This window comes from Andrographis paniculata, unplaced genomic scaffold (genome assembly GCF_009805555.1).
Source record: "Andrographis paniculata isolate CXL003 unplaced genomic scaffold, ASM980555v1 Contig98END, whole genome shotgun sequence".
NCBI classification, from domain to species: domain Eukaryota; kingdom Viridiplantae; phylum Streptophyta; class Magnoliopsida; order Lamiales; family Acanthaceae; genus Andrographis; species Andrographis paniculata.
Window position 1 is genome coordinate 198,350 of NW_026137637.1, and position 21,652 is coordinate 220,001.

Consider the following 21,652-nt stretch of genomic DNA (forward strand, 5'->3'; position numbering starts at 1 on the left):
GATTTAGGAGGCTTTTGATCCGCAATGGAAATGAATCTTGTATTGCATTGTAACCGACATCAAGAACTTGTAGTTGCTTACAATCGAGAAGGGACTTAGGCAGTGGCCCGTCCAACTGATTTCTACTCAATCATGATCGTATTGAACTTTCTTCTATATTAATTGTAATACCCCCGAAGTTGAAAAGTGATATGGGTCGGGAGGATGAAACACCCTTAAGGTTGAATCAGATGGTAAATGAATTGAATAGATTTGAAAGAACTCTAGAGTTAGAGTTAAGTGTAAAGGCATAAGCGCGCTGGAAGGGCTCGTTGACTTGTGGTGCCAGTCTACGATTCCGACATGCCTGGCTTCGCGTTAAATTTTATATTTAAATAATATTTGTAATGATATTATATGATATTGAGAAATAAAGAATCTAAATTATAAAATAGAAAATACCCTATTTGATCATGAGATCAATTCCTTGGGTGTAGGCTCAAATATAATAGAAATAATTTTTTTTTTAACTTTGGCCCAATTACTTTGGATGTTAACATTTAGTATTATATCTTTGTCAATTTCCCATGTTATGGAGACAAAATCCTCAATTTCAACTTGACTTGTTATTAGAGCTCCACTAACTACATTTTTTTTTTTTTTATTTTTGAACATGGAAAATAAATAATCAAAGGGTACTGGTAAATTCAGACTTAAGCTTCCACCACTGCAATCCATTATGTTTTTTTTTTTGTTATTAATCTTGATAACAAATGTCTTATCTTATGGACTATGAAGTCTGCTAACAAGTTTGAAGCCTAAGGCCAAAAAACAACAAAAACACTTTTGTTGTTATTCACCATTTATTTTATACAAGGAATTGAATATTAATTGTTGCAGTCAAGAAATGTGAGTAGTTGATTTATTTGGACCACTTAAAAGGTAAAATCGTTATTTCGTGCGACTTTTCCTTTTCAATTTTGGTAGGAATTAGAGAAGTTGTTTGATCACTTCACTAATGCACATGCATATTTCGGTATTGGTCAAATTCGCTGGCTGGGGAGGAATTAATTAATTATTGTTCGATGAGTAATTATTCCTTACTTTGTTGGTAGTCGTAGATGTAATACAGAAACATCGCGGGGTCCACAAATTCCATCGTGTTTGTTTCCTGCAATACTTACTGTAATTATTTTAAATTAATTTTAAACTTCATCAAAAACAAACCCTATTCATATGATCATATGAATTGTACAACAAATTTAATAATAATGAATTTATTTATTTATTGAATAATAATCAATATGATATGATGATATATACCAAAAAATGGCGGAAGTGGATTCAACATTCAACAATGGTGGCGTAGCTATAATAATAATAAGTAGTCATCACTCCACTCCTCGTTCTCTCCTCCTATCACGTGTTCCGCATTCCCTATTCCCTTTGATCCCCCGATCCCCTCTGCTCTGCTCAGATCCGATCCGATCCACGCCGGCGGATGGCGGCTGAGAAATGGGTGCTCTCCGTGACGGCGCAGACGCCGACCAACATCGCCGTCATCAAGTACTGGGGGAAGCGCGACGAGGACAGGATTCTTCCCATTAACGACAGCATTAGCGTCACTCTCGACCCCGATCACCTCTGCACCACCACCTCCGTCGCAGTTAGCCCCGCTTTCACTCACGATCGTATTTGGCTCAACGGCAAGGTACGCTTGGTTGATTTATCGATCCATGCCAGTTAAATTTGTTCTTCAATTTGATTTGGAGTTTACATTGATGCTGATTTGAGACGTGAAGAAACTCTTCAATATTTGGATTGAAAGCGATTCATTGATTAAAACCCTTAGTAGTTCAACTAGGAGCTTGACTGTGCACGAACATGTGAAGTTATTGTACTCTCTTCACTTCTCTTTCACAGGCGACTCAAAATCCTCCATTTTTTATGTTTAGATTTTTAGAAAGCAATACACATTCAGGTCCATTGGTAGATAAATATGTTGTGTAATCATTAATGGCAGTATGAGAGTCTTTTGGATAGTCTGTTTCTTGATTATACTTTTAGAACAGCACATTAAGAGATATTTCAAAGTTCAAATTACTCTATTGTTGTTTATCCCTGGATCTATTTCATTAAATTTCAATTTTATCTTCTAAATTTTGTTGGTAGAATGGAAATCTCAAAAATGAAACTATCTTGCATCAAAGATTCTGACGCATTTGTTTGCCTATCAAATATTTTTTGCTCAGGAGGTCTCTCTTTCTGGAAGCAGATTTCAGAATTGCTTGAGAGAAATTCGGTCACGTGCTAGTGATGTCGAGGACAAGGAGAAGGGCATTAAGATTGCAAAAGAGGACTGGGAGAAACTGCATGTACATATTGTTTCCTATAACAATTTTCCTACTGCTGCCGGATTGGCGTCATCAGCTGCGGGCTTGGCATGCCTGGGTAATTTCAAATTTCCCCCCAAAAGAAATTGATTAAGATATTATGGGATGTTGCTTTCTTCTTTCCAATGTTGTCCAAATTATGGGATAATGGAAACCAGAGCTTTATGTGCTAGATTTAGGGTTGCAATGTTCTGTGAATACATGTTTCTGCATGCAACATTTACACTGTGGTTTGTTTTACAGTCTTCTCATTGGCTAAGCTAATGAATGTGAAAGAAGACCACAGTCAACTGTCTGCTATTGCAAGGTAATTATACATCCACTAATTCACATTATTCAAAGATCATTGGTCTGAGACGCTTTTTACATATCTGAAAAATGAAACTACATAGAACCCCATAAATATTTATGTCTTGTTCCCCTTGAAAACTATTATTTGCAATAATTTCTCTTAGGTTCTCATTAATGTCTAGATGTGGCTCTAGATAATTTTGTCATTTGTTTTTGTTGCCTTAACTAACAATGAATGGTGTTTTTTTAGTGTATACTATATTATATGAAGTATCTTGTATATATAGTGATTGAAATATTGATGAAGGATGAGACTTGAGAGTGATGTTTAGGTGTTAGGTTAAAGAGGTATATAAGCATAAATAAATTTCGATTTGAATTTGATTGTGAATATGGGCTAGTGGTTGAATTATTGTTAAATTGCTAGTTTTTTTTTTTTTTTTTTTTTTTATTTTTTTATTTATGTATGAAGATGAAATGTTATGTATGGAAATGCCATTCAGTGGATTTGGGTGTTCTGAATTTTTTTTAGATGTTTAGAAATACACCTACAAATGTTCAGTATAAATAGTAAACAATTTATCTGTGCATTTTATTTAGGCAAGGCTCAGGGAGTGCATGCCGCAGCCTGTTTGGTGGATTCGTCAAGTGGGTTATGGGAAAAGTATGTTTGTTCTGGAGAATGCATCATACTCGTATATTTTGAAAATATTGTGAATAATTTTCTTGTCTTTATGACTGAAGGAGGAAAATGGCAGTGACAGCATTGCTGTCCAACTTGCAGATGAAAAGCACTGGGATGATCTTGTTATCATCATTGCAGTGGTGAGCATCCATCTTTCATATATATATATATATATAAACTTAATATATGGAAGATATATTGTGTGTGAGCATTTGTATTCAACTAGAAAAGATAAACAATGAAAAAATATCCCTTCTTGCTTTGCTCACTCAAATTTTACATTTACAGATTTCTAAATATTGTAATAGCTCTCTATACTTCTAGTATATTAGTTACTGCCATGTCTTTCTTGTAAGGTAGTCCCTATTTTCATGATAGTTGCATTAATATATCAGTTGAAAAGGTTTAAACTGTGGATATTTTTACCTTAATTGAAAAAAATAATTAATGAAGCAAATACTTTTCTATTGGTTAATGCCTGCCATGCCCTATTTTCTTCTCAGGTAAGCTCGCGACAGAAGGAGACCAGTAGTACCTCTGGGATGCGTGATTCCGTTGAAACCAGTGCACTTATCAAATATAGAGCAAAGGTATATTTTAAACCTGTGTTACGATTTTGTGGGCATTTCGCATCTCATTAGATGTCGGTATTTGTCATTGTGATAACTTTAAGCCTGACCGGTATGCTTAATTATCTTGGATTGTTGTGTGCAATTGAAATTTCATAGGAAGTAGTACCAAAACGAGTAATAGAGATGGAGGAAGCGATACAAAAGCGTGATTTTCCATCATTTGCCCGGCTGGCATGTGCGGACAGTAATCAGTTTCATGCTGTTTGTCTTGATACCTCACCGCCTATTTCTTACATGAATGATACATCTCATAGGCAAGCATCTTTTGTTAAACTTACTCTTCCCCTCCATATTTTTATCGATTAGCATCTTATTCTTTGTTAGTTATTAATATGAAGACATCAATGTTTCAGGATTATCAGCTGTGTTGAGAAATGGAATCGTCATGAAGGAACTCCTCAGGTTCTTTTCTCTTATACTTTTTGCTTCTTAAATGGTATACGTGACCACACATCATATGAATCAAGAAAATCATAGATTGTTTCCTTTGTTTTTATCATAGTATAATTCACCTGTTTTAACCAAGTAATATTGTGAGCCCTACAGTTTGCAAAAGCTTCTAATTGTCATTTCTAGTTAAAATCAGAATAAGAACTTAACATTAGAAGTGGTAGCAGTGGTTGAAACCTTGAAATAATCAAGAAACAAAGTGCTTCATTATTAATCTCTATGTCAAGAAATATGTTTAGCCACAATTACAATTGAAATGATATTCACGAAATATAGACTATTCTAGTAGTAATTCAGTTGTTAAAAATTAAAACAGAGCAGCAGCCGATGCGAGGAGAATTTTTTTCATTGAGAACTGCTTCTCCCTTTTCTTTTCCATTTGTGGTTAGGAGTAGAAATAGTAATTTGCAAATAATCTCCAACTCACTTATGGTATGTTTACAAAATATACTTCACAGGTTGCCTATACCTTCGATGCCGGCCCAAATGCAGTACTAATTTCGCATAACAGAAGCACCGCTGCTGACCTGCTTAAGAGGCTGCTCTTTTACTTCCCCCCTCAATCAGACACTGATTTGAACAGGTAGTTTTGGGGGATAAGATTCAATGAAATGTTTTCTTGCATATACTTTCAACATCAGATGATTGATCATATTTCTCCTCAACAGTTACGTCATCGGAGACAAGACAATATTGAAAGATGCCGGCATCCAGGGAATTAAAGACATTGATGGTTTAGCTCCACCCCCAGAAGTTAAAGAGAATAGTTCGAGCCAAAGGTACAAGGGAGAGGTCAGTTATTTCATCTGCACGAGGCCTGGAAGAGGCCCGGCAGTATTAACAGACGAAAGCCAATCCCTTATCAACCCCGAAACCGGGTTTCCCAAGTGAAGAGAAAACCAAGGTACCATGTAGCTTTGATGTGTGGAATTGTATGGTCCTTGAGGCTTATTCAAGTTTTGTGGCTTTATGGTGTTTGTGCTTTTTCATGTCTATTGACTTGTGGTTTTTTAGTTCCCATACTTTAAAAAATAAGATGTCATACTTTTTCTAATTTAAACCTATGTTCAAATGTGGGTTTTAGTTTTACTGAATTATTCAGTTTATAATTCAGCACCAGTTACTTTCTTACATGCTCTGGCCATTGAATCATTGCATAAATATATAAAACTCAAATAAAAATCACTGAAATAAGTATCATCAAACAAAGGATATTCAAAAGTTCTTGAATGTACTGTACAAGAAAGAAACTATCCCTTAATTGGATGACTTCAATAGTTTATCTTCAATGCTGAACTCTTGAAAATTTGAAAAATTCCAAGTATGCTATCAGTTTCTAAGTAGAAAATGACCAAAATGACAACTAGGATCAAAATGTTCAATATATTGTTGCTAACTGGACACATTCTTCTCAACAATATATAACATATAGCGAGGTAGCGAATCATTTGAGCTTCTCAACACAACTCGAATCACTCCTTCGCGAGTTCAAGATCCAACATCGAACAAAAAAAAGGAAAACACATTTTCATTTCAACGATAAGCAGTTTCAAAGACATCTTCTGTCAGTACCATACAACTATTCCAGTCACTCAGTTAAGAACCACAAGTGCTCGACAGTTCGTAATCACAAATTCATTAAATAGTAGCAACTCCCAAAGGCTTCTCCATGTAAAAACCACAGATTTTGATAGTAAAAGCTGTACTCGAAAATAACATTCCGGTTATAGTGATCATTCGGATGGCACGGAATGGGTGGATTTCACTAGATTTCACTAAATCTCACCAGCTATTCAATACCTGGTGACTTCACATATCGAGAACCGCATGCAACTAACAGTAAAAGATAAGCAATTTCATTCCATTAACAACTATTTCCGAAACATCATCCCATCATCACATATTAATTGAAAGCATTAAATCTCACCCGATCCTCTATGTAATTGCATCAATCACTTAACATATCAAGCAGCACGCTCATTTAACATTATGTCAATCCATTATTGGCTATATTCAAGATAAATGTCCATAATAATAAAATTAATTTAAACTCGGTTTAATCTCCCTGCTTCACTTGATAAATTTACACCCTTCACCTATCCATAAACGCATTATTGGATTTACGGCAGCCCATAGTTAGTAAGCTGAATTCAGTTTACTTAAAGAATTTAAATAACAAACATTCTCTTAGAACAATTGGTGCAAAAATGGACTTGTAGCATGAAAGAAAACATTTTTCAGTTCATGTGAATCCCGGAAATTGTGAAAGAAGATTAAATCAGGTGTTCAAATTGAGTTTGTCATCAAACTCAAATATTTTTCAATCTTTCACCATGCACATTCAACACAAAACAATTTCATAATCCCATACCACGAATGTCATATTAAAGACCTCTAACCAGTCATCGCAAATTGATTCAACTCAATCAAATATCCGACAAACTCCCCGACACCATCATACCAATCCCTTCACCTGTCAAGGAGACACATTTCAAACTAAATGGACACACAATTCAGTCCATTAACATCCCTATTCAAGAAATGACTTGCTCATCACAAATTGACTAAATTCCTCATTCCATTATGAATCACATTAATTCCACAACAAAATTATGATCATATCTCTATCCCACTAAGAATCCTCACAATTGTAAAAACCCACAAACATAAAAAGAAAAAAAAATAAAACAACAGTTCAATAAATCCAAGCTAAGCTCAAAAAACTATTATAAATCAAAATGTAACTCAAACCTAGTGTAATGGTGTTGCTCTTGCTCCACTAGAAAATCACTAGCAGTGAGAAAAGCATGTAAATCAAGAAGCAAGCATACGTGATTAGGCCCCTGTGTTCATCGCCACAGCTCGCTAGCTCCACCACCAATCCAGTGCAGACACGTGTCGACCAGATCACAAATATCCCTGTCACTACCATGATCACCATCCCGCCCTGCGGCACGAACAGCGAAATCGCCGATAACATCACAATCGGAAGCATACAGTAGCCAATCAGGCTGAGACACTTGTACATATCTAAATTCCCATTTTTTCCGGCGAGCATGTTGAACACCACATAGAGGAAAATTGACGCCATTGTCACCCATCCGAGGATGATTCCGAAGTGCAATTTACCGGCGAGGAGCTGGAACAATCCGAACGCCATCAGGAACAGGAACGGCCCGGAGAGATCCGCGTCCTCGTGGAGGTGGTGATTGAGGCGGAAAGGATTGAGAATCGAGAGCGTCTTCTGGTAGATTTGCTTGGTGTTGATTCCAAGCTCCTCGAGGAGCGGCGGCTCGTCATCAAACCCGACTCCCCCACCGCCTCCGCCGATGTTGGGAGGGAACTGCGGCGCAGCCGAGAAGGAGGTGGATGCGGCGGCGGAGTTCACGTCGAACGAGAGGAAGGGGAGGCCGGGGTTTGAGGATCTCGGCGGTTGGAACGGCGCCGTCGGCAGTCGGCGCTGCTGTGGACCAGCAGATGGGGCTGCGGGGTTGCCGCTGGACGGGAAAACCACCGGCGGCACATTGAATTCCTTCGCCATGGATCGGAGGAGATCTGATCGTTCGATTATTCAGCTTTTTCTTGGTGCGAAAGAAATCGTTTCATCGGAGCTTTTCCAGTGAATCTAAATAGGAGGAAAATGTTAGGGACCTTTTGAGATAAGGTAATAAATAGAGGACTTGGAGGTAAATTGAGTGAAGTTATTTTAGGGGGCAGATTGATAGAGGCGTATAGTTGGAGGGCAATTTGGAAATTAACCAGGGCTATATATATGTGTGCGCGTTTGTGCGATCATCACTCCAACAAAATTCAGTTTCAGTGTAAATGCTTGCCGGAGCGCGGTTTTCAATATATATTTCGCTCGGTGGAGGAGGCCGTGCCACCGCAGAAGGTTCGCTACTTCTCAGAATGTATCCGCTATTCGTATGTTCATTATTTTCATTTCAGTTTGGTGGTGTGATGCTCGGACTTCTAACTGTAGAGTGAGTCGAGGCAATGCGTCGCTCGCTATCTTATGGATATCTAAGCAAGTTGAGAATGCTGCTGGATACTCGTTCTATGGATATCGAAGGAAAATTCGGTGAAGTAGTTTGCGCGAATTGATTTCATTTTGTGTTCTATGCATTTTGTTTCAACTTTACTGAAGATACATTATTGGAATTTTGATTTAACGATCATGCTCTCCATGGATTCATTTAAAGTTTACAGAGCTGTACAACTGTTTCCTAGATCAGATGAATTATAAAATTAGGTATGATAAGTTAAAGATGTGTAAATATCAACTCATATACAGTTAGATTACGTATACTTCCAACTTTGTGGTTGATACAGAAGTTAAAAGGCAATATTTTTTAATATTAAAATTGAAATACCTTTAGATAAAAATGATAATCCAATAGCAACTCAAATCAACCTTGAATTTGAAACCAAAAATGACATAAAAGGTTAAAAGGCTCCCTCCCACATACACGCAGGCTTTAGTAAAGCCATGCAAAGATACAATAAAATAAAGCCTCTATATATTACTTCCCTCAATCAAATCCCCCTAATTTCTTTAAGACAACAAAATCAAGTTAAAAGTTTAGCCTTGCTTCAAGATATAGCTAGAGAGCCCATTAGTCATTTGATTTTAATTTAATCTAATCTATATTATATTTTGTATTTATTATATTGTAACTTAGTGTAAAATTTCAATTATGCATTTTCAAATTTAACTTAGTTATGTAATTTCCAGTTTAACTCGCTAATAGAAAGGTGATTCTAGTCTCATGTCGTAGATCGCCTTCCTATTGTGATTGTGTTCAAGGTTGGTCCAAATCTACAATGCTCTCAAATTAATACTTTTTCTTTACAAAGACAAAAAGTAATAGCTATAATTCAGAACCAACAATAAAAGACACCACTGGAACAAATAGTAGGGCCATAAACTAGTTCATAGAATTTTATTCCTCATCCATATAACATCATACAACTGATGATTTTTGTTATAATCGAGTATTTTAGTTAAAGGAGTATGCATTAATGGAAGTAGGGATGGCTTATGGCTCATGGTCATTCTACATTAACTCTCCTGGAGAACTGAGTAATCTCACTTCTGGTCACCCGTCATCAATCTGATTCCCGCGCCTCTGCCTGCGCTGCTGCTGGTGCTGGCACGGGTTTCAGATTTTTGTTCACCTGAAAATCTCTGCTTCAACTGTGACAGCAACGCCTGGTTCTCCTTATTGAGACGCTCGGCTTCCCTGCGCAGCCTTTCATTCTCACAAATCATCACACAGTTGGCCAGGAACAGGTCCGTGTTCTGCTTCTCCATCTCCAAGATCTGAAAAATAAACAGGAGTGAGGTGAACCTACTGCATTCAAGGTTAGTTAAAAATATACTGGAATGTTTGTGCTGTGAAACCATATGCATGCAAGCCCCACTGCGTTTGTTTCTTTATTGGAAACATATGCCTCGCAATCTTGCAAAATTTAATTCGCTTTCTCCTGTTCAGTGTGGTAATTTAACATAATTCAACTATGTTAAACTTTCTTCCACAATTGTATATTGAAATTTAGTTTGAACCCAATTCATGTCAATGCTTACATATAGCAAGGTGACGGATCGGTTCAAACTGAATTCAATAGTATTAAAGAAAACAGAATTAAATGCAGCTATAGGAACAAAAATACTACATACACCATGTTTGGTGTACCAATGAGGTTGCACAATGTGTTTATGTGCACGTGTGTGGGCATGTGTAATGAACAGGAGGTTGGAAGTAGAAATCAAACCTGTTTACACAAGCTACTCAAACGCAGGAAATCCCACAAGTGAGGAAACCATGTGAAACTGTTAGAACCATCGGCCTGAATTTATACAACTTGTGTACCAACACATACAGTCGTGGGGGCACGAGAAAGGGCACCACGGCCATAAACTGTAAAGCCTCGGCCCTTTCCTTAGCTCCTGCTAAAAAGATATCTAGAATTGCTTTAACATGTGTATGTGTGGTACATCATCTCAAAACACCACCCATGCCTTAGATAGCATGTGAAATAGCTTTACTGATTTTAAGGTTTTATTCAAGGGGACACAAGAGAATTGAAGCTAAGGGAACGTTAAGTGTGCATAGGAAGACTGACTTAGTATATGAAACAGATAAATAATGTCTCCTCAAACATGTGTAGGGATATAAAAAACAAAGGCAAGAAGGTTGTTGCAGTGCATGCTCTTGCTTGCTACTCTAATATGAATTCAAACATGCCCTCCCTCTAATGAACATTTGGACTTCATGAATTCCACAAGGATGTAACATTGTCCTAGTCTCTCTGTTCCCCAATGCATTAATCAGCAATATCAAATAAGTTTGTTTCCATTATTTATTAGAAAGATCAGATAACTTTTTGTTTTTTGTTGGCATTGGTTTCAGTAGCAGCTAGAAAAGTTGCCCTATTTGAGAGAATCTTTGATTTCATACCTATATTTAAGTTTCAACACACTATGAAACATTTCACCTTCTCCGAATGTAGAAATAAAATCTATTACATGTCTATTTGAGGAGAATCTCTGGATACCCCGAATGTGAATAAGATCTTTTACACATGTGTTAAGACTTAAGCATGTTTATGGAAATTTTTTAACATGTATATGTGAGGAAATCTTCAGAGTGATGTTTTCAAACACATCTCTCAACACTCTTTTTAACACATATTTGTGATGTAGCAAGACTTCCAAACACATATAGCACAACTATGTGATTTTTTAACTAGAACATTTGACGATGATATCCAGAGCGTTTAGATGTAACGATGGTTTAAAATACATCTTTACATACCTATTGAACTTTCCAATAACATGTGCGAAGGGAATTTGCAAATGCACCAGATGTAGAGATACAATTTCAACATGCCTATGCTAGTGTAATTGAAGATTATCTCTAGAGAATTCAGACGTAGAAGCATGCAGAAACAATTTGAAAGGCACATATAACGCTACTATATAATTTTTAGCACGTATATATTTAGTAGAAAGCACATGCATGCAGGCACATACACACACACACACACACATATATATATATATATGTATATATAACTCCATATAAAATATACTACATTAAGCAAAACTGAGGTAGCAAACATCGCTTGTCTTTTAATCTATATATCATATGTTGAGCTTATAAACATCTTAGACCTATGCATTTGTTAGAGAATATGCATATTTTTGTCTCTTTAGCCAACAGAGTAGCACACAAAATTTAAAATAAGTCAGGATGAGGTTTTACCTCCCATATAATAACTTAAGCTCCCACAAACATCAGCATAGAGGGTATACGCACCAGTCGAATGTTTCGGGAAAACAAGCACAAAGATTTGACAAGATTCATTGATCAAAGGCAGTATAGCTCTTAGAACTAACTGTAGTAATTCATCTTGTTATTTAAGCAACTAAGACAAACATTAAACGAGTTACAACCAGAGTTCTAAACAAAAGCCCAAGTTAGCATCATAGCACCGATAATCAGATCAGAGACCAACCGTGTAGTCAAATGAGAGCCATATTTCAACTCCACAAGATATGAACCAGTGCTGTGATAAAAAAAGAAAAAAAAAAAACAAAAAACAAACAAAAATGAGCAAACCTAATAAATGATAATGGCCATGCGTTCATATCTAATTCTAACAGAATCAGAAACCACAAATGGTGTTGGAAGATACCTGTGCCAAACATGGACCACAAATATGAAAGCTCCGCCTTCTCCGATTTCTTCATCGTCATCATGGGCACTGACAAAGTACTAAACATGTCCAGTGCCACTGTTTTACAAGCCCTGTTGAACACAGAGCTATGTTGAACTGGGACCGGCCGGAAAGATTACAAGCATCCAGTGCAAGATCAGATGCCATTACCCAGCAGGTCCCAGTTCATTTTGCCTGCACCCTGGTCAGTAATGGCCATATATGCTGCTGCTAAGGTCAGATCGAGGCCAGTTATTTCCTACCAGGGTGCAGGCATGGTCCAGGCCCCTCACCGGGGCCGGGCTAGTCCGAAACTTGCATCAGGATGCTGCTGCTGATGTGGCTGAAAAGAGAGAGAAGCAAAGGACAGTTAAATTATGGGATTCTTAATGAAACCTATGTTGCTAAAGAAATGCATTAGTGAATAGTGATAGCATCCTAACAAAGGTTCCACACTTGCTAGCCATAAACAACTTTCCAAGGACCTATATTCTATAACATACTACAAATCGACCAAGAGCTAAACACCACGGGTAGGTTCCAAACTTGACATAATGGCAACTTTTGCGAGTTTATCCCTCAAAATTTTACAAATAGATGCAAGTCATCTAATTCTGTGGGCATAATCATTATTATCTGATAGGGTATGTGAACCTTTTGAGATCATGAGAAAGATATTATACAACTTTCAAAATTTAAATCATTAGCATACCTGTGAAAAGGGCTGGTGAATAGGTTCAAGAGGACGAATATACGGCAGTCCAGGTCTCTGTGTGGGGTACTGAGGAGAGTGTAGGTACAGAGCAGGGTTGGGATGTGCATTGACATGACCAGAACTAAATGGAGACAACATGGCATCAGCAGGACCATACCCAATCCCGGCAGGAGCAGATGGAGGAACCCATGGCCCAGGTAGTTGCTGGGGAACAGGTCGAGGCTGATGCTCAGAAGAAATTTGGAGCCTGTGGTTTGATCCAAGCTGTGGGAACTCCGTGTTGTAGTTTATTGCAGGTGCATACATAGGCTGAACAGCATACGGACCTCCAGTAAATCCAAAACCAGGGTCAAACCTCTGCACATATCTACAACAAAAGATAAGACATTATAATACTAGACCAAAATGGATTGTCTAAAATGCCTAGTGAGTAGCCTTAAATGTCACACTTCAAATTAAGTATGCCTTCCGAAAGGGCTGATTTTATTTTTATCTTTCATTTTTTGGGAACTAATATCGTATGATCAATGGGTTTGATGATTTATATTTAGTACCACAGAAAATTGAAAGACTGGTTAGCAAAATAAAACAACGCTTGCAGTAAGGTACTTGTTAAGTGATCATAAGGATGATGTATTTATATTTATGAATATTTATTCCTACATAAATATTATGTCATGTTTATTTATATCTAGCACATGAAACACTTCAATACATGAGTGCGCGACACAACCTCTAATAGCAAGTTAAATGACTATATCTCCTAGAAGCTTACAACAATTGAAAGATAGGCTACTTCAAGTTATATCATATATTTCTCCAACAATGGGTGTACGTAGAAGAAAATTCCCAAGTACATGACCGACAGAATAGATGACAAGCACATATGCGAAAAATATGAAATCCATGATTCAACATCACCTAGAAGTAAAATTATCTAAATCTGAAGGATTTAGCATAGATAAGAACGTACCTGTCATAGCTCCTATTATAGTCTGGATCTTTCCGATCAACCTCACGATCTCGGAAGATAGCCACCCTATTATTTGTCTTTGTTCTGCCAATGGGCTCCTTATCTGTCCTATTTCTAGGCCCTCTTCTATTTGATGCAGAAGAGTCGGATAAACTTCTGCTAATCATCACATCGGATTCATCAACTTGAAAATTTCTCTCTTCCGTCTTTGTTCTTGCGAGCGAACCTTGTTGAAAAGTATCCTGAATTCTTGGATTGCTTTCTAGCTTACCACTGGAGGTTCCACTAGAACTGCTGGAGCTAAAAATCCGTGCTCGGGCCTTATTATATTCCTCCTTCCTTTCCTCCACGCTTTTGGAACTATTCGATTTTGCCGATTGCAAATTTGAGTTGCCACTACTATGTGATGCCTTTTGTGGCCTCTGCTTAATAGCAACCTTGACAGAACCACTCTCTTCGGTGGGTAAATTTACAGGAATTTCGGCAAGTCGAAGCAAAGGACGCCGGATATTAGAAGTTTTGCGAACAATGATTCTGGATCCAGAGCCATCAGGTAAGCTATTATCCAATAAAACCATTGACTGCAGTGAGTAGTGTTGTGCTACACGATGTGCAGCCAAGCGTAAGTAAGAAGTCGGAAGCTGTTGAAACTCCATTTGCTCTCTAGTTGGATCCCGGATGAACTTCTCCACCTCCTGCTCCATCCGCAAAACTGGACCATTGAAATACCATTATAAAAAAACAATACAATGCTAGAAACGTACAACCAAAATCAATATTATAGAGACAAGTATGGATTAATCATGAGCAAGGTAGCACTACCAATTGGAGTATAAGTTTTACAATCGCCCATAGAAATGCAATATGAACAATCTTTAACAGAAAAGAAAACAAGTATAAAATACCATTGTTCCTAGGGCTTAGCCTCTATTTAAATTGAAAACAAGAATCAGTCTTCCTGTTGGCTTCTCAGTTCCCATATTCAGCCACAGATGATAATAGAGTTGAATTTCAAAGTATTTCAAAATTCAAACACTTGAGGATGTGTTCATCAATGGAAATCTTCCATTTGATCACTTATTCAGAAGAAATCAGGAAGACATATGAAAAGGATAATCCTCTTTACTTCTTCCCCGCAATTGATTAGGAATTTAGACTTCTCACAGTAGTTGAATTTCATTGCTCTGTGCAATCAGGAAAATCTGATAAACTAATTATAAATATCTAATGTTGAATTGCACAAAGATGATAACTTCACTTTCTTGTTCAAAATCCACTTCAATTCTTGGGTTATTTGAATTCATAAATTTCTACTACAGTACATAATACTTGCAAGACTGCAGATTCTCTCCAAAAAACTGAACTAGCAAGATGAATATAACACTTTCTTGAAAAATTACATTTGTATTTATATCCAATTTAAAATCTGATTTCAGTATCCAGAGAATTAATAAAAACAAGAATCTATCCATAAATGGCAGTAAAAAAACACACACAACACAACTTACATGAAACTCAAATAAAATTCCCAAACTTGGACAAGAATATATCGAAAAGGCAAAAGAAGCGAAAATTACTAGAAAGAAAACTCACCAGAGACACGCTCGCGAGGATTCTGTATAGCTTCCCGCAGAAAGTTATCCACCGAGTTAATCAAATCCTCCGTCGGTCCATTCGAGCCCTTCCCCACGGCCGAACTGACACCGGAACCCTCAGCAGTCTCTTCCTGCTTATTATTCGAATCCTTTCTGGAGGTAAGCATGAGTCGGCGCATGCTGGCGTCGACATCAGCAATCTCCCAAGACTCCGGTCCGTCGTCCGCTGACGACGCCGCGGCGGCGGAATCCTCCATGAACGCTTTCGAATAACCTCGGCGGAATATCACTGCTTGATTCCACAACCTGCCAATTAGAGAGAACTCAGCTAAAAATCGAGGGACCGCAGGCCCCCGATTCGAAGAAAGCTTCGAAATGCATATCGTTCAGTCGAATTCGATTAGGGTTGGTGGAGGCGAGAGAGCGCGTCGACGAAGACGGAGAAGATAGGGTTTGACGACTACTGATGGAGCTTTATATTTCTTTCTTTAATTTCTTTATATCTTTTCTTTCCTTCCTGTGTCGTTTTGCGTGCTTTCGTTATTCGTACCTTCTGCCATCGCTCCGGGGACGTCACGTGCCCGTCACGTGACTTGTCTGGAGCTCTTTTTTTTTTTAACTGGAGCATCCGTATGAAGGCCCAAATAAACTTGGGCTTTTGCTGGCCCAAGTTTTTTGGGAGTCCGGGACTTCATATTTACAATTGGTAAGGAAATGGCCGCCACTGATTCGCCACGCGCCCATCGACGCCGGGCACGCGAAAGCGCAGTGCCGCACGGCGGCACCCTGCACCGCTGGCAAAGCACAACCATGTCAGCGGAACGTACAACCCCTCGAAGCACTTCAACATCTTCGGTTGACTGAAATTGCCTCACCTCCAACAACCCCCCAACTCCGCATTTCGATAAATCCCTCTGCGGATTCCGATACGGAGGAGAGGAGCCATTACTGCGCAACTTCCTTTTGATCGTGAGTGCAGAGAGTATCGACAATCGCGAGTGGTCGAGGCAGAAGGAATGAAGACTCTGCGGCCATTGGTGCACCTGCTGCTGCCGTTATGCGTCCACTGGGTTGCGGAGGAGATGACTGTGTCGGTCCTCGTGGATGTGACAACAAATGCTCTTTGCCCTGGCCACACGACCTGCCCTCAGGCCATCTACGTCAATGGCGTCCAGCAAACGGTTTGTATCTTCCTCGAATTATCTGTTTTCTGCTGTCCTCGCCGTTGGAAAGCTTTGATCGTTAATGTCTTGGCCTATTCGTAATGTGGATTTTGGGTGCTTCTACTTTAATACTTGTTTTTTTTACCATTCGTTTGCAGTATATGCCTGATTTTGGATTCTTCCTTTTAGTCTGATCACTTTATTGCACAAAGCTTAGGGATCATATGCCCTTTTAGCATTTTTGAACTTCATTGTGCTGTGTCTGTTTATAGCAGTTTGATCTTCGTCCAGCAGTTCTAGCTTGATCATTCATATTGAACCAGAAGTTACAGTATGATCTATTGAATGATTATCTTGAGTAAGATCTGTTGAAAACCACTGTTAAATTTTGTTTAACCAGAGGTTAAACTTATTGAATAGCTACTTAATTGTAAGATATATACCAATCAAGTTTTTCACATTGTTTTTTATCCGAAGGTTGTGGGAATATTCAAGATGATAGTCCTTCCACTGTTGGGTCAGTTGGCTGACGACTATGGGCGTAAACCGTTGCTTCTTCTCACTGTCTCAACAACTATTGTTCCTTTCAGTATGCTTCTCTCGACACCTTCAATCCTCAGACTAAATTTTGTTATGTATTTTGAACTTTGTCTTAACATCACGTAATTTTCATTTTTCAGCTTTACTCGCTATCAACCAGTCTAGAAGCTCTGTGTATGCTTACTACATTCTCCGGACAGTTTCTTACATCATCAGTCAGGGCAGCATTTTCTGCATTGCTGTGGCATATGCTGTAAGTTTGTTCAATGCCATTACAAATTTACAATCGAACATCACATTGCCATGATTCAGAGACTCGATATATATACTAACTATTTTAACCATCCTTTAATTAGGCAGACGTTGTCGAAGACAGTAAGAGGGCTGTCGCCTTTAGCTGGATCACAGGCCTGTTTTCTGCATCTCATGTTGTAGGAAACATCCTTGCACGGTTTCTGCCAGAAGATTACATTTTTGAGGTAGCCTTATTTCGTTACACGATTTTTACACTTGCAATTGCAATTACCTTTCATGTATTCACCACTGTCTTTTACCAATACTAGGTATCGATAGCTCTGTTGATCTTTGTCCCTCTTTACATGTCACTGTTTCTGACTGAGACAAGAAGGCCAGCACAAAAGGCCAACCAGCGTATACCTTTCTTCAAAAAGACTATCACAATCGTCCAAGAACGATATCACTCAATGAGGACTGCTGTAAATGTAGTCACTGACAGGTAATTGCAAATACTGCTCCACATAGGCTAATCTGTACTTCATGTTTTCATTTATATTGCGGCTTTTTTTAAATTACCGTTAGCATCCGTTTAAAATGATAGTAATTTTCTCTTCAGCACGACTCTTAACCGCATCTCGCTCATCTCCTTCTTCTATGAATTGGGGATGTCCGGAATCAGCGGTGTTTTGCTTGTACGTTTCTAATGTTAAACATCACGTAAACATCTTTGCGCCTTTGTCTAATTTTCGGTAATTGTTCTTAACTTAATCCAACAATCTTGCAGTACTATCTGAAGTCAGTCTTTGGTTTCGACAAAAACCAGTTATCCGAAATCCTGATGATGGTAGGAGTTGGCTCGATTTTCTCTCAGGTAATAATTGACCAGTGCATCTGGACTCATCCATAGGCTGTCTTAATACGACTCCAATAAAGTTTCAATCTGTTACGCCGTCCTTTCTTGTCTTATCTCATGCTCGTTAATTCTTGTGTGTTCCAAGATGTTGCTACTTCCCATACTAAATCCGATAGTCGGAGAGAAACTGATCCTCTGCGCCGGCTTGCTAGCTTCAGTAGCATATGTAAGATTCTCTGACAAATCCAAACCTTTAGCTTTGACAACTTCTTTCAACAATGGCTGACAAAATATTTGTTCGAACAGGGACTGCTCTACGGGTTGGCATGGGCACCATGGGTATGTATATAGCTTGCATTTTACATCCGAAACAAGCGAGGACGCATATTTCTCTTCTGATTAGTTAAAATGCTTACACAGGTGCCGTATTTGAGTGCTTCTTTTGGTGTCATCTACATCCTTGTGAAACCTTCTGTATGTTGTAATTCCTTAACATTTATTTCCTTTACTCCATGTTTGTTGTCTTACTGCACGCTTGATCGATTGCAGACATATGCAGTGATTTCACTGGCTTCAAACTCCGCAGATCAGGTACAAGCAACTATATATATATATATATATATATACAAAAAGTTACAAATGGAAGCATGTTCCTCATGATTTAAATTTCTTGGGGCCGTAGGGGAAAGCGCAAGGTTTCATAGCGGGGGTGCAGTCAATTGCAAGCCTTCTTTCACCGCTAGCAATGAGTCCACTGACGAGTAAGTTTGCTATCATTTTTTAAAAAGCTTTTTGTTTAAATCACAATGAAAATCGAATGGTTTTGTGCATGTTGTGTTTCCATTACAGCGTGGTTTCTGTCGGACAATGCTCCTTTCGACTGCAAAGGTTTCAGCATTATATTCGCTTCCATAAGCATGGTAAGTTGTTGGATAGAACCTTTACGTCGATCATGCTTGCCTGCATTTGTTTACGTGGTTTGGTTGTGTTGCATAGGTGATTTCTCTGTGGTTTGCGTGGACATTGAACCTCAATGCCCATAAGACTGTGGAGAACAATGAAAACGACGACGACGACATCGAAACGCCACTGTTATCGTGAGTTTGCTGGCTTTGACGAATGAATCGTTTGATTTTTATGTTTCCTCCTGCCTAACGTAGGGATATGTTAGTTAATATTGTGATCCAACAATTGCACATGTATTGAGGAAAGATATGGTATATGTATGTATATAATACTTGGAAAGTATGGTTGTCCTGAGCCAATACAAATCAATCTCATTCTATGTACTAATAGTGGTTCTGATTAGCTTTAATTAACACTCAAGTAATTTACTGTTTTTTTTGGAATTGAAAGTGCATTGTTACATGAATTACTAGTATTATTTATTGCAGCATGGACCCGGTTTCAGCACCTCATACTCAATAGCTAAAACTCAATTAGATAATTCAATTTTTATCTATTTAGCTAGATGTTAGAAATTATTTCTTCTGCACTGAACCTCTTCCTATTTTTATTGTTACTTCATTTACCATAACAAAATATAATATAAATAGAAAATAACAAAATAATAGTAATTAGAAAAAAAAGTGAGTACTAAACGAAATATAATTAATAGTAGGAGTTTAACAGGGAAAATGAGAAAAGCAGATTCATCTCGGAGCCTCAAATGACGTAAAGGGTTTCCCGCCATTGTTGACTAACCACAAAAAAATTCCTTTTGCTTCTTTCTTTCTTTCTTCCCAACAAAACCCCATCCTCCATCCTCTCCTCCTCCTCCTCTCAATTTCAATGCAGCAACAGCAGCAGCACAATCACATAATCCCCATCCATGGCGGAGGAAGAACAGAGGTGGCACCACCGCCCCTGCGCCAACAACTGCGGCTTCTTCGGCTCTCCCACCACCCACAATCTCTGCTCCAAATGCTACCGCGACAAATTCCCCAACGCCGCCCTCCGCCACCGCGACCCCCTCCTTTCGCCGGAGCCACCGTCTCCTCTGCCGCCCGACGAGCCAGCTGCCCCTCCCGCCCATTCGCAATCGCAATTGAAATCGATCGACGCTCCGGTAAACCCTAACCGCTGCGGCGCGTGCCGGAAGCGCGTGGGGCTCGTGGGATTCACGTGCCGATGTGGGTTCACGTTCTGTGGGTCCCACCGGTTCCCGGAGGAGCACAGCTGCCGGTTCGATTACAAGGCGGCGGGGAGGGCGGCCATCGCCCGGGCCAATCCGGTGGTCAAAGGTAAGAAGCTTGACAAGATCTGAGCCGTTGGATTGCCAGGGACGGTTGGGATTGGATGGATGGATGGATGATTTAGTTTTTAGTGTGTTTGGAAATGGGTTTGGGTCGGGTCAGTTCTGATTCGCCGGTGGATTCAAGTAGGAATTGGACATGTGATTAATATTTTATGTAATTTATTATGTAGATGTTTGGTTGATTTTATTAATTATTATGAATAAATGTAGATGTAGTTCATAGATACATATATACATTAATATGATAGATATATTGTAAATCAGTATACATTAATATGATAGATATATCAATTCGCTTGTAAATCAGCACAATGCTGAAAATGAAATTAACTTATGGGATTTGAAGGAATGATTAAAATGTAATTTTATATACGATAGTAATTATAGTAACATAAATTTATTATATCAATCTTAATAAATATGATTTACATATAGAATAGGAATATTTTGGAAAGAAATTAAAAAAATATATCCATAAATTTTTATATCATTTGTTTTACATTTATTCATATGTTATTTCGAAATTTCTCCTAAAATCTTGAATCGGTTGATTCTTTGCCATGTGAAGTAGTGAAAAAAATTTTAGGAGAGACACATCCCAGTCTTGCTATCGCATACAACAATAATGCATCGACTCGTCACCAAATACAGGTAAGCTTGTATACGCATTTTGCCGGCTTGTTGATGGGAATCTACTCAACAACATATTTTATTGTTTTTAATAGCATATTTTTCTGTACTTGACATCATATAAGTATGATACAAAAAACATCTTAAACTTAAAATAATATACGATTAGCGTTGATCGGAGTATACTCAATAGCATATTTTATTGTTTTTAATAGCATATTATTCCATACTTAACATCGTATAAGTATGATACGAAAAGCATTTTATACTTAAAATAACATACGATTAGCGTTACGCTGAATACATGATTAATTAAGTAATGAAAAAAACATATTATATAATTACGGATGAAATATATATTGACGATGGTATAACGTAATCAAATTTTAGATAAGATTTGTAATCATAATTAATGAGATTATGTTAATTAGAGTAACATTTCTAATTAATTCAAATATTTGGAAAATTTTTGAAACTGAAATTAACTTAATTTTTGTAATTATGGTAACATTTATAATTAATATCAAATCAATTTTT

General features: G+C 38.0%; 5 protein-coding genes across 13 annotated transcripts; 3 read left to right on the forward strand and 2 right to left on the reverse strand.

The window, feature by feature from the left end:
• Positions 1 to 1,339: 1,339 nt before the first annotated feature.
• Positions 1,340 to 5,519, forward strand: LOC127243841 (diphosphomevalonate decarboxylase MVD2, peroxisomal). The gene is made up of 10 exons (XM_051264034.1): positions 1,340 to 1,690; positions 2,232 to 2,430; positions 2,616 to 2,679; positions 3,264 to 3,327; positions 3,408 to 3,488; positions 3,852 to 3,938; positions 4,077 to 4,234; positions 4,334 to 4,382; positions 4,889 to 5,013; positions 5,099 to 5,519. The coding sequence occupies exons 1-10, from the start codon at positions 1,481 to 1,483 to the stop codon at positions 5,319 to 5,321; spliced, it is 1,260 nt and encodes a 419-aa protein (XP_051119991.1). The 5' UTR covers positions 1,340 to 1,480; the 3' UTR covers positions 5,322 to 5,519.
• Positions 5,520 to 6,990: 1,471 nt separating this feature from the next.
• LOC127243842 (uncharacterized) lies at positions 6,991 to 8,071 on the reverse strand. The gene has a single exon (XM_051264035.1). It carries the CDS (start codon positions 7,969 to 7,971, stop codon positions 7,210 to 7,212), a length of 762 nt encoding a protein of 253 aa, XP_051119992.1. The 5' UTR covers positions 7,972 to 8,071; the 3' UTR covers positions 6,991 to 7,209.
• Positions 8,072 to 9,312: 1,241 nt separating this feature from the next.
• On the reverse strand, positions 9,313 to 15,920 carry LOC127243843 (uncharacterized). Of its 8 annotated transcripts, none has more exons than XM_051264038.1 (7): positions 15,434 to 15,920; positions 13,841 to 14,552; positions 12,865 to 13,234; positions 12,132 to 12,495; positions 11,952 to 12,002; positions 10,206 to 10,380; positions 9,313 to 9,753 (listed from the first exon to the last, which is right to left on the reverse strand). In XM_051264038.1, exons 1-4 carry the CDS (start codon positions 15,690 to 15,692, stop codon positions 12,442 to 12,444), a joined length of 1,395 nt encoding a protein of 464 aa, XP_051119995.1. In that variant the 5' UTR covers positions 15,693 to 15,920; the 3' UTR covers positions 9,313 to 9,753; positions 10,206 to 10,380; positions 11,952 to 12,002; positions 12,132 to 12,441. The 8 variants fall into 8 exon arrangements, with proteins under 8 accessions (XP_051119995.1, XP_051119996.1, XP_051119997.1 ...); XM_051264039.1 differs by having other exon boundaries at positions 10,206 to 10,383; XM_051264040.1 differs by having other exon boundaries at positions 10,206 to 10,395.
• Positions 15,921 to 16,253: 333 nt separating this feature from the next.
• On the forward strand, positions 16,254 to 19,511 carry LOC127243844 (uncharacterized). 2 transcript variants are annotated; one of them, XM_051264046.1, is made up of 14 exons: positions 16,266 to 16,616; positions 17,076 to 17,187; positions 17,279 to 17,391; positions 17,495 to 17,617; positions 17,702 to 17,874; positions 17,992 to 18,067; positions 18,160 to 18,246; positions 18,374 to 18,454; positions 18,535 to 18,567; positions 18,649 to 18,702; positions 18,778 to 18,819; positions 18,911 to 18,989; positions 19,078 to 19,148; positions 19,225 to 19,511. In XM_051264046.1, exons 1-14 carry the CDS (start codon positions 16,452 to 16,454, stop codon positions 19,327 to 19,329), a joined length of 1,314 nt encoding a protein of 437 aa, XP_051120003.1. In that variant the 5' UTR covers positions 16,266 to 16,451; the 3' UTR covers positions 19,330 to 19,511. The 2 variants fall into 2 exon arrangements, with proteins under 2 accessions (XP_051120002.1, XP_051120003.1); XM_051264045.1 differs by having other exon boundaries at positions 16,254 to 16,616; positions 18,649 to 18,819.
• A 202-nt stretch (positions 19,512 to 19,713) lies between these two features.
• On the forward strand, positions 19,714 to 20,700 carry LOC127243845 (zinc finger A20 and AN1 domain-containing stress-associated protein 5-like). The gene has a single exon (XM_051264047.1). It carries the CDS (start codon positions 20,060 to 20,062, stop codon positions 20,492 to 20,494), a length of 435 nt encoding a protein of 144 aa, XP_051120004.1. The 5' UTR covers positions 19,714 to 20,059; the 3' UTR covers positions 20,495 to 20,700.
• Positions 20,701 to 21,652: the final 952 nt, after the last annotated feature.

Coding starts and splice junctions, on each gene's coding strand:
- LOC127243845 (XM_051264047.1), top strand. CDS start 20,060: ATGGCGGAGGAAGAACAGAGGTGGCACCACCGCCCCTGCGCCAACAAC.
- LOC127243844 (XM_051264045.1), top strand. CDS start 16,452: ATGAAGACTCTGCGGCCATTGGTGCACCTGCTGCTGCCGTTATGCGTC. Junction 18,455..18,534: donor TGCTAGCTTCAGTAGCATAT/GTAAGATTCTCT, acceptor TTGTTCGAACAG/GGACTGCTCTACGGGTTGGC. Junction 19,149..19,224: donor TATTCGCTTCCATAAGCATG/GTAAGTTGTTGG, acceptor TGTGTTGCATAG/GTGATTTCTCTGTGGTTTGC.
- LOC127243843 (XM_051264043.1), bottom strand. CDS start 15,692: ATGGAGGATTCCGCCGCCGCGGCGTCGTCAGCGGACGACGGACCGGAG. Junction 14,553..15,433: donor TCCTCGCGAGCGTGTCTCTG/GTGAGTTTTCTT, acceptor TCAATGGTCCAG/TTTTGCGGATGGAGCAGGAG. Junction 12,496..12,864: donor TTCACCAGCCCTTTTCACAG/GTATGCTAATGA, acceptor CTCTCTTTTCAG/CCACATCAGCAGCAGCATCC.
- LOC127243841 (XM_051264034.1), top strand. CDS start 1,481: ATGGCGGCTGAGAAATGGGTGCTCTCCGTGACGGCGCAGACGCCGACC. Junction 2,431..2,615: donor TGCGGGCTTGGCATGCCTGG/GTAATTTCAAAT, acceptor TTTGTTTTACAG/TCTTCTCATTGGCTAAGCTA. Junction 3,939..4,076: donor TTATCAAATATAGAGCAAAG/GTATATTTTAAA, acceptor GAAATTTCATAG/GAAGTAGTACCAAAACGAGT.
- LOC127243842 (XM_051264035.1), bottom strand. CDS start 7,971: ATGGCGAAGGAATTCAATGTGCCGCCGGTGGTTTTCCCGTCCAGCGGC.